The sequence below is a fragment of the Neovison vison genome, chromosome 11 (assembly GCF_020171115.1).
Source record: "Neovison vison isolate M4711 chromosome 11, ASM_NN_V1, whole genome shotgun sequence".
NCBI lineage: Eukaryota > Metazoa > Chordata > Mammalia > Carnivora > Mustelidae > Neogale > Neogale vison.
Genome location: NC_058101.1, coordinates 3,258,095 through 3,270,298, shown reverse-complemented (window position 1 = coordinate 3,270,298; position 12,204 = coordinate 3,258,095). Strand labels below are relative to the sequence as shown.

General features: G+C 38.0%; 1 protein-coding gene across 1 annotated transcript in view; it reads right to left on the bottom strand.

Moving 5' to 3' along the window:
- Nucleotides 1–12,204, bottom strand: part of ANTXR2 (ANTXR cell adhesion molecule 2) — a 146,844-nt gene that overhangs the window by 51,969 nt on the left and 82,671 nt on the right. The window contains exons 13-16 of the mRNA XM_044225894.1: nt 9,097–9,141; nt 8,169–8,261; nt 1,955–2,122; nt 1,568–1,648 (exon numbers count right to left, since the gene is read on the bottom strand). Of these exons, the coding sequence (XP_044081829.1) occupies nt 1,568–1,648; nt 1,955–2,122; nt 8,169–8,261; nt 9,097–9,141 (387 nt within the window). The remainder of the gene's footprint in view (nt 1–1,567; nt 1,649–1,954; nt 2,123–8,168; nt 8,262–9,096; nt 9,142–12,204) is intronic.

Sequence of the window (12,204 nt, the reverse complement as noted above, 5' to 3'; positions counted from 1 at the left end):
AGGATCAACGATCTGCGGGGAATTCTCAAACCCGACTTCCGAAATGGTTGAACTCAGATGTTTTTAAAATGACCCTCAGTTCATAGAAGTAAAATTTTAAAGATTTATATGTTTTGTATGTGACGCGCCACGCTAAAGTGTGTAACACTGAACGTAACTTAGTTTGGCACTGCAAAATAGCTACTAATTTCTTTGATCATTTCATCCTTAAAAAAAAAACAGCCTATTGAACCTGACTGAACTTCAACTCCTCTGAAGTTGAGGTGAATAAAGTTCACTCACTTCCGAGTTGGTGGTCAGGAGGATGCTCAGGGTGACACACAACGAAATGACCCTGTTGTTCTTGCTGACAGTGTTGTGTCTGAGCCAAACCTGTCCGCAGTTACGTAAGAAAATGTCTTCAGCAATTTTTCTTACACTGACAAAAAATAGTGCTGATATATTAAAGAAATCGTAACACTAGAGGAATTCTAGCCAAATTTCCATAAACAAAAAAAACATCAAATAGGCTTCCTGGGTAGGAAAAATGTATACACATGTATGTGTTGTATGTATTTTTTTAATGTGAGTGTATGTGTATCTCACCATGGCAGATTTCGAGGATGCTTTACAGTCTCCCCTTATCCACAGGCGATACACCCCAAGACCCCCAATGGATGTATGAAACCAGAGACAGTATGGAATCCTATGTACACTTTGTTCAAACCCATACATACACACCTATGATAAAGTTTAATTTATAAATTAAGTGCAGAGAGATTAGCAAAAATGCCTAATAATAAAATAGAAAAATTACAGTGGTACACTGTAATGAAAGTTATGTAAATGTGGTCTTCAAAATATTATTGTGCTGCACCTACCCTTCTTCTTGTGATGCTGTGAGATGAGAGAATGTCTGTGTGACGAAAGGAAGTGACATGAATGACGGAGTCATTGTGATGTGCCCTCAGGCTGCTCTTGGCCCTCTGGCCGTACGTCAGAAGAAGGATTATCTGCCTCTGGGCCACGGCTGACTACAGGTGACTGGAACTGTGGCTAAGGCAGGACTACCAAAAGACACTTTGATATATTTAAGAAATTAGCTTGCATCAGTGTTGAAAGCACAGAAATATATATCTATACCTGATGGAACAGGAGGCTCTGTCTGTTCCCTGGGCCTCCCTGCCGGTAAACAGTAGAGAAAGACTCCAACGACTAATCCCAAGTCTGTCCTTCCCACTTGGGAAAGTGGCAAAACCTCAGAATGTGATGTCCGAGTCCAAGTCAAAGGCTGAAGCAATGAGCGCGCTTATTGGAGTGTGTGCCGGACAGACCAGAGTGTGTACGTGTCCCTTGAGAAAGGACTCGTGCTAAACCATGGTTTGAAGATGTTTTCTAACAATAGATGGTCATTTATTAAGCGCCCCATGTAATAGGAACTTGCACACAACAACAACTTGTTCCTTCCCCAAGAGTAGGGAAAGCTTTAAGTTCTTTGTGATTATGACTTCACCACCTCCGTCATACTGACATACCGTCATACTGACCCAGGCACTCCGCTCCCGGCCACCGCACCCCACATACAAACCTCGTCGCCTTCCTGAGGCCGCATCAGGGAAACCCGGTCGTACTGCTGTCTCAGCAGCGCCCAGAGCGCGTCCAGACGACCCTGGGGGAAGCAGAATTTGTAAATGCCGAGGGCACGTATTTGACCTCTAGTCACTAAATAAAGCATTAAAATGAATACGCGAAAGTCTTATTCTCTCCTCTCGTTTCTTCCCTAACCGAAACAAACAAAAATAAATGACAAAAACGAAGGTCCTTGCCACTGAGAAACAGTTAGTTGTCAGAAGGGCTCACGAACGGCTGCTGGACCCTTGGTCCTCCCTTACCTGGGGGTTGTGGGGGGCTAAGGAAGTCATCGCTTCTCTAGCTACAGTCTCTCAGTTAAGTCACAGAAAACTTAGACACTGACCTTAATTGGCGTGTACCACTTCGTCTGAGGAGCCTGGTATGTGGGTTTGGGCCGAGGCGGTCTCGGCCTGACAGGTTCCTCCACTTCTTCGGGAATCTTCACCACAGCGTTCTTGGCTTTCTCTAGCCTCGCACCTTCCTCAGTAGATCCTTTATCCCCCCAACGAACCTTTAAGACAAAGGGAAGATACTTGTACCAGACGTCGAGTGTCCTGGAAGAACACACTTATTTAGCAGAGGGTCCTCGGGTTCACCGTCTTGGAGTGAAGAGATGCGTAGCACCAACTCTAACTTCCTCCTCCTCTGGGACTTCATTAGGTCTGTTCCCCGTCTAGCTAAACACATACCGTATGTACTGATGGCCGTGGGGGAAGGGATGATGACGGGCAGTCACTCTGTGACAACTGCATTTAATCTGTACCCAAAAAATGTGATGAGATAGACACTACGGATACTCTAGTTTCTTCCTTCCAATTGAGGAGACCGAGACACAGAAAGGTTAAGTGATGTGCCCAAAGCCACACAGCCAGCAGGTGACAGCAGGTGACAGGGCAGGGATGTGAACCTAAAATAAGTCAGTAAGTTTCAAATAGGCTTGAATTCCACAAGCGTACTTTATTAGTATTTCACAAATGTATTTTATACAAAGGTCAATTGTTCCAAACTTTTCATCAAACTTTCATCAACACACAGTTGAAAAGTATGATTGAAACATTTAGCCTTTGGAAATAAAAAAGGTTTTGTGATTTTTCTTTACTTTTGTAAACTCCACTTTGTGAAGTAGCTTTCAGTCTTTAGTTCTGAGCTCACCTTAATATGGTTATTTGACGTACTAGCTTTTCCTTGAGGAAGGCAAATCTGAAAAGGCTCTGCACTGAGAAGAAAAATTCAGGGGCACTAGAGAATGCCACAAATTTTAGGGTATTTCCTTCTCTATAGAGTCTAAATAAATAAATATATAATAATATATATATTTATTTATATATTATAAATAAATATATTATATATAAATATATATAAATATACATATAAGTATAAATATATATATTTATTTACTAAATAAATATATATAGAGACTCTATAGTCTAAATAAATATATATTTATATTTATTTAGACTGTCTATAGAGTCTAAATAAATATATATTTATATATAAATATATATTTATATGTATATTATATATATTTATATATTACATATACTTATATATATTTATATATTATATATATAATTTTATATAAACTAATTATATGTAAACTATAGAGTCAAATTATTGTTTTCCTTATTCTCCAATGAACAGGAATTAAGAGCAAAATCTGAGCTAAGCTTTTTCTCCTTATAGGCACAGTATTGGCTGTGACCCCTAGAGAAAGACATCATGCAGCCAGGAGCGTGGAGAAGGCCTACAAAAGCCAAGGACGTTCACAGAGATGACAAAGATGAAGGAAGTGAAACTCTGCAAAGAAATACAAACGCCTGCCCAGGACACAGTGACTCACCAGAATTAAGTGATCTCCACAAAGGAAAAGAAAACTGAATACTTTGTAAAGCATTTTAATGACCTGAGTTCGTGGTTAGGGATACAATGATTACTGTCCACAGAAAGAACTACCCAAGGCTTCTTGATAAGGCTTACTTAGATGTTTTTGCCCTTTTTACTACAATTTTAGAACAGGCTTTTAAACTCAAGTGGACCCTGTTGAGTCATTAAAATGTACCTGCATCTTTCAGTGTGATCAGTGGTACTAGAATGTTTTTTATGAGGTTGTTAAAATTGTTTTAAACACCATTAAACCTTGAGAGCTAGCTAGTTGGCTTTCTTTCCGAAGCAATGACCTTCTCTTTTAATCACAGTGTCTTCATCTAGATAAACTGAAACTTAGGAAATCTTTAGATATGGTTAAACTGAGCTAAAAAACTCTAAAACCAGGATATATACACATACATATATATGTAGACATACATATATACATGTAGACATACATATATACACATACATACATATGTATCTATGTGTATATATCCTGGCAGTTGTGAAGTCTCAGTTTTAAGGGAAAAAACAAAAAGCAAAAAAAGATACACAGTAAACTCACCAAATAAATGTCGTAACTCAAAGTAATTCAGAATAAAAATATAAGTAGATAAATGTTACATCTATTCAGAAATTATGGATGTAACATATACAGCGCCCTAGCCTAGCCTTCACAGCTGCTACTGTAGAGGTAAGGGCAATCATAGTCTTCCTCCCAGAATCAGTGGAACACTTCTCAGATAAAGAACACCAAAAGTGGCTGACCTGGAGTTCTTTTTTTTTTTTTTTTTTAAGATTTTTATTTACTTATTTGAGAAAGAAAGCCCAAGCAGAGGGAGAGCAGAGGGAGATGGAGACTTCCCATTGAGCCGGGAGCTCGACACAGGGCTCAATCCCAGGACTCTGAGATCATGACCTGAGCTGAAGTCAGACGCTTAACCCACTGAGCCACCTGACCTGGAGTTCTGACTCAGCGTATTTTTAGAGACTCACCTCTGAAACACTGTTGCTGAGGCCTAAAGAAAACTCATTAATTAAATCCTTAGTGTTAGTTCATGAAGTAGCTGGTCTGTCATCCAAATCACCACCATCACAAATAACCCAATAAATAATTCTCACTCAATCCTAAAGTCTAAAATTAGGAAATATTTTGTGGATTTTTCCTAAAAATCTCAAAAGCAATTACAGGCATACCTCAGAGATACTGTGGGTTCGGTTCCAGACACAACAATAAAGAAAACGGCGTATAATAAATGAGGCAAATGAATGGTTTGGTTTCCCAGTGCATGTAAGTGTTATGTTTACACTACACTGCAGTCCATTAAGTGTGCAATAGCCTTAGGTCTAAAAAAACCAATGTACATACCTTAATTAAAAAATACTTTATTTCTAAAAATTTCTAAGCATCATCTGAGCTTTTAGCAAGTGGTAATCACTGATCACAGATCATCATAACAAATAATAATAATGAAAAAGTTTGAAATATTGCAAGAATTACCAAGATGTGACACAAAGACACAAAGTGAGCAAATGCCATTGGAAAAATGACACTGATAGACTTGCTCAGTGTAGAGTTGCCACAAAGCTTCAATTTGTAAAAATGACACAGTATCTGTGCAATAAAGCAGAATTCAATAAAACAAGGTATGCCTGTAAACATATATACGTTCATATGTAACATTTTAATATTTTAGTTTAAGCACATGGAGGTAGTCAAAAAGGACAAAAAAGAATAAATTGCTAAAAAAAGAAGTATTAGCAGAATTAATATACCTGGCTTTTTTACTATGGAAAAAAACAAAACAAAACAGAACAAAAAACCAAAGCACAAGCTTGATAGCTAAATTCTTCCAACTCTACTTGGCTTTCATAATAAACAATAAAATTCCATAATTTCCAGAGAATATTTGGATGACTAGGAGGTTGTATCATAAAGGAGCAATTTCAGATTTGAGAAAAGAAACAAAAACAGTTTCACACTGAATTGGCAGAAACACACATTTGAAGTCATTAGGTATTGTGGATCAGTTGTGCTAACAGCTGTTATTAACATCAGCTCAGTTCCAGCTTTCTGCAAATTGCCGTTACCAGAGCATTTAAATATTTAATTTAAAGGAGGAGTAAGGAAAAAAAAAATCTATGTAAAATCCCTATCCTGGCTTAAAATAACATTAGTTACAAAGATTTGTTCTGTAATTCAGATGCACACATAATTTCAATAATTCCATTTATTTTCCCCAGGTAAGGGTATTTTTTTTAAGAAAATACTTTCCAGGTTTAAATAGGCATGATTTAAAAATAGAATATGTTTTCTATTTTCCCAAAGTTTAAATAAGATCAGATTTGAGAGAGCTTAATGATGCTTAATTCGCGATTCAATTTTTATTGTGTATCTTTATGTATTGTCTCCCCTTTGTAATGTTCACATTTACTTTCTCATTTTTTTCTCATCCCCATTCCATCTCATTGGATGGAATACCACATGCAACGTAGCTAAAACTGTCCAAAGCTACAATGCACCCCAGTTTATTAAAAGTGGATGAGTCCTTTTCATAAATTTTCTGAAACTGAAAAGGACTGGCAATGTAATTTCAACATGTTAAGAATTAGTAACTCTTGAAATTTGAAATGTGAATTACTCAGGAATGTGCACGAGTCTTTGGCTTTCTTGACCATAAACTGCATTATTCCTTTTAACTCAGGACCACTTCAGGAGCTCATGGGTATGCTTTTCTTTAGAAAGAGATCGCAATCTATAATACACTGGAAAATCTGGCATAATTCCTAGTGTTTTCAGCAAAAACATTATTCATTTAAGGCTCACTTACTAACATATCCTTTTCACTGTCATGTGGTAATTTAAATGTATAGATTGCAAAATGGAATTAAATTTATTATTCTGAATATAAAGTAGTGCACGCTCATTGTCAAAAGAGGAAAAAATAGGGAAATATGTAGCGCACATTGAAAATTACTCCCTCCAGAGAAAACTGCTAACATTTTTTTTTAATATTTTATTTATTTATCAGAGAGAGAGAGGGGGAGAGAGCAAGCACAGGCAGACAGAATGGCAGGCAGAGGCAGAGGGAGAAGCAGGCTCCCTGCTGCTAACATTTTGTAGTATAGCTTGTCAAACCTTTTTTCCCCTTGGTTACAGGTTTTATACACACATTTTGGAATGAGATGAAATAAATTAAAAATAAGTTGGGAAGGGCAGTATTTAGATGTCTGTATATAACTCCTGTATTTACAAGTTTTTCATGTACGTTAGATTATCTAATCTAATCTTTCCCCACCCCCCCAGCCTAGAATAACACAACAAAGGGGAAGCAGGCGGAAAATCACCTTGACCAAAACCTTGCTTGACCAACAAGAGCTAGCCTAGCCACATGCTCCGGGACTGTTTGATACTCAGTCACCCACGTGTGAATGCATACACACTATCTTCTCCAAGAGACAAATGTAATAGCTTCTAGCACCTGCTTTTTCCGTGGCTTGTTAGCAGTGGGGTACCAGTCTCGAAGAATATTTCAGCAATAAAGCGCATGCTATTTTAGGGAAAATGTGATTTATCTTAAGATCTAACGTGGTCAAGAAAGTGAGAATCACTATCAGAGGACTTGAATAACCATTTTGGGAAATGACAACCATGTGAAATAGGTCTGAGCTCCTTCAGAAGAACACTGAAATTTATTCCGAAAAGGGGAAACTCTCCTTGGGAATCTGAATTTTACTGATGTAGAGAAAAGAGGATATTGCAACAGTTGTGAGGTGGTTAATTAGCTCACTGATTTTTGCGGGCAGTAAAAGGACAAAGCCCATATGATGGCAGAAGACATGGGAAATGATGGCAGAACACGTGAAAGTCCTTCTTACCAAGAAGTAAAGGATAATTATTAATAATTGTATCATAATAATAAGAAGAAAGAGAAGCCAGAATCTGTGTTTAATGATAAAGTCAGTCTGTCACTGAGAAAATTCTCCAGCTGTTCCTTGAGGTGGGATGCTGGCCTGTCCACGCTGTGGTCTAGGGCTGGCTCAGTGCGGGCAGTAAGCGCTTACTATTAATTAATCCATCACTTTGAAAACTGTTTCAAGAAGACCACGTTTCATCTTTAAGATACGATATTAAAGTTCAATTTTAATCCACACTTTGAGCCAGTCTAGAAGTTCAATATATTCTATAAATGATATTTAGAATTAATTATAATTGTTTGTAAGTGCTAACTAAAAGCTATTTAAGAAATGCCTTAAATGTGCTTCCTTTACATCTGTGATAAGGTCATACCCATACCACCAAATATTTTAATATTTTTATCCCTAAATAGTACATAGCTATTGGATCTTTTCAAAGACAAGCATTGTTGCTACTCCAAGTGGCTAGCTTCTATAAAGTTGATGCTGTCTGCAGTAATTTTTTCCAAAATAGTGAGAATAACCCTAACTTTGTGTTGCACTTTAGAGTTCAAACAATGCAATTCTTTGACTAATGAAGTCACTTCTTCTTGAACCATTCTGAAATGGCCAGGATGCTTGCATAGAAAAAAAAATTATCCAAAAAAGACCCAGTGTTAAATAAAACTGGATGGTATTATTAAATTCTGAAAAGCACAGTTTCCATGGCTTAATAGTTCTAGAATTACACATTCCAGATTAGCAGCTTTTTTTTTTTTTAAAGTACCAACCTCCATTCTTTTAATTCCTCCAACCCCTCGACCACCATAATAAGAGGCGTCCACGGTGGGCCATTTCTTGTTAGGCAGAGGTTCCTGTTCCTCCTACGGAGATGCAAGTTTTTAAAAGCGGGTTTAATTAATTTCTTAAAATGCTGTTTAGTCAGAATGAACACACATTTAAACACTTTTCTGAATAATGCCATCGATAAGGAAGAAATGGAGTCACCATTATATATGCGGCGTCTGGATCCACTTGGGCTTACATGCATAAATTTCAAGTGGAGTTCTACAGAATGGAAGGTTCCTGCCCTTCCGGTTTTAGGAATCTCCCTTAACTCACCAGACTACCCGAAGTTGTTCCTTAACTATGAGCAGCGCCACTTGTTTTTTTCCCAATTCTATTTGTTACCTCAAACTTAAAAAGGTTAAGACATTAAACTTAAGACAGCTTTCAAAAATCATGTAAAGCAGCAACATAAACATTAACTTAAACGGCGAAATTGGTACTAAAAAGATAGGCAGTAGGGAAGTTTCAAAAGTGCACTACTTCCATATTTCACATTGCTAACACAATTTTGGCTAACAAATAGAGTGATATAAAAGTAATGACCATTTTGAAGAAAGGATGAACATCTTTAAACTCCTTAACTTTTATAAATAAAGTAAATAACATCGGGACCACTGATATACTGACAACGTAAAGTACATCTCTGCGCACTACTGAGTCTCATGGCCGGTCTATATTTATCTGTCTTTGAAGGTCCTATCTCTCTAGCACGTCCAAGAAAACACAAGAAGATGAAAAATGCCAATTAATTGTCATAAATTCAAAAGTCAGTACATAGGTATCACAGTTTTCCAGCAACAAGGTAACTGATAACGGGGATGATATCCAAGTATAGAAAAAATCCACATCGCTCATTAGGTACTTATTTACCTCTTTTGGTGCAGGAGGTGGTGGTCGAGGAGGATCCTTGATAACCTGTCCGGGGGAAAAAAATTAAAAAGGTAAAAATTTTGGTGGCATGCCAAGGACACAGCAAAGACGTGTAAAAATAACTTGATTAGTAACACACTGTGGTAGGCCAAAGATGTCCCCAGTGAACTTTGCCTTTCAATGGCTTCGCCTCTTCCTTGGAATACAGGCTCAGCTGTAACGAGATTTTGACGAACTAGCAGGAGGCAGACGTGGCAGCATCTGCAGCTGGTCGAAAGAAGCTTTTCCACTTCCCTCAACATCCTTGGGACACTCACTCTGAAGGAAGGCGGCTGTCACGCCCGAAGTCCACCCTGAGACCATCGGGTCAGGAGGAGGAAGAAACCCGGGATAACCTTACGGAAAGGCTGGGTCAGGAGGGGTGCCTGGCCAGCTCCCCGCTACGTCAGCCATCCCAGCCGAAGTGGCAAACACGGGTCTCCTAGACCTGGAGGCCCATGGAGCTCAGATCACACCAGCCCAGCCGGCCCCAGCAATCACACGAGAGAACCCCAGGGGAAGGACCTCCTGCTGAGCCAGTCTCCACAGAACCAGGAAGACGCTGAATTGTCAAAAGCACTAGGTTGTGGGACCACCTGACAATTCACGAAACACCTTCATTCGTTCATTTTATCTTCATGCCACAGACGCGTTCCTGCCTTCGGTTTTCAGGTGAGTCACAAGAACAGAGATCGTCAAGCACCTTGCACAAGGTTCACTAAACGGTTCCTCCAACGTCAAAATGCAAACATTTTCCACTAGCTCATGGTATGTCCCCTCAAACACAGCAGGAATTTTCTACTGAAATCTTCCTTCTAAGACTCATTGACTTCGTCATAAATGTACAATGCACAAGTTAACTTGCTTTGCAAGAGATGCAGGGAAGTTAACCTACTCTCTTTCCCCACCTGGGAGTCTAGAAGCTGATCGACTTTTTAACCAAGATGCCCTTCCTATAAATCATAACTCAATATATTCTTTCATGAAATTGTATATGGCTGATTCTTTATGTGAGAGGAATGAAGCCTGAGATCAAACCTAAGTGACTTCTACCAGCACTGGGGTAGCTTGACCTTTCACACCATCATGATATAAAATGATGGATTAGGGTGCCTGTGTGGTTCAGTCAGTTTAACATCGACTTGATGTCAGCTCAGGTCTTTAGGTTAGGTGTGTGGGCCTTGGGCTCTGTGCTGGACATGAAGCCTGCTTGAAATCTCTCTCTCTCTTCTCCCTCTGCCCTCCCCCAAACTAAAAAAAAAAAAAGATAAAAGAAAATTAATGACCAAGTGCCAACGGCTCTGATAATTCAAGTACAAATCCAAGTCTCTAGCCTAAGAAGAACAATTATTTAAAAATATGAACTGTTTCACTTTAAGATCAAATGTTTCAATTATGTTTTAAAAATTTCAAAAGTTTAAAACTAATAATTTTGAAACTGAGCATCATCAAAGAATTATTATTACTATTCAGGTATATTACTATAATCGTGGATATGTTTTTTTTTCATTTTTTTAAAGATTTTTTATATATTTATTAAAGATTTTATTTATTTATTTGACAGAGAGAGACACAGCAAGAGAAGGACCACAGTAGAGAAAGTGGGAGAGGGAGAAGCAGGCTTCCCGCAGAGCAGGGAGCCCAGTGTGGGACTTGATCCCAGGACTCTGGGATCATGACCTGAGCCAAAGGCAGACACTTAAAGACTGAGCCACCCAGGTGCCCAGATTTATTATCTATTTATTTATCTGACAGACAGAGATCACAAGTAGGCAGAGAGGCAGGCAGAGAGAGAGAGGGGAAAGCAGGATTCCTGCTGAGCAGAGAGCCTGATGCGGGGCTGGATCCCAGGACACTGGGAATCATGACCTGAGCTGAAGACAGAGGCGTTAACCCACTGAGCCACCCAGGAGCCCCTTTCTTTCTTATTTAGGAAAAAAAAAAAAAAAAATATATATATATATATATATATATATATATATATAAAGTTATAGTTATATATATAGTTATATATAAAATATATACATATATATTTTAGTATTAAATTTAAATTCAAGGTAGCTAACATACAGTATAATACTGGTTTCCGGAGCAGAATTTAGTGATTCGTTGCTTACATGTAACACCCGGTGCTTACCGCAAGTGCCCTCCTTAATACCCATCACCTATTTAGCCCATTCCCCAACCTATCTCCTTGCCAACAACCCTCAGTTTGTTCTCTGTATTTAGGAATCTCTTATGGTTTGCCTCCCTCTCTGTTTTTAATCTTAATTTCCCATCCCTTCCTCTATGTTCATCCATTTTGTTTCTTAATTCTACATATAAGTGAAATCATATGAATTTGTCTTTCTTTGACTGACTTATTTCCCCTTAGCATAATGCATTCTAGTTCTATCCATATTATTGCAAATGGCAAGATTTCATTCTTTTTGATGGGTAATATTCGTGTGTGTATGTGTGTGTGTGAGTGTGTGTGTGTGTGTGTGTGTATTTATGGGTTCTTTATTCTGTTCTATTGATTTATGTGTCTGTTTTGTGCCACACTGTCTTGATGATTATAGCTTAAGTTCAGGAACTGTGATGCCTCCGCTTGGCTTTTTTTTTTTTCATATCACTTTAGCTACTCAGGTTCTTTTCTGGTTCCATACAAATTTTAGAATTACTTGTGCTAGCTCTGTGGGAAAAAAAGGTGGTGGTTTTTTTTATAGGGATTGCTTTGAATATGTAGATTGCTTAGAGTAGTATAGACATTTTAACAATATTTGTTCTTCCAATCTAAGAATATGGAATGTTTTTTCATTTCTTTGTGTCCTCGGTTTCTTTCAAAGTGTTCTATAGTTTTCAACATACAGGTCTTTTACCTCTTTCGTTAGGTTTATTCCTAGGTATCTTGTGACTTGGTGCAGTTGCAAATGGGATCAATTCCTTGATTTCTCTATTGCTGCTTCATTATTTGTATATAGAAATACAACAGATTTCATTACATTGATTTTATATCCTGCAACTTTGCTGAATTCATGTATCACTTCTAGCAATTTTTTGATGGAAACTTTCAGGTTTTCTAAATAG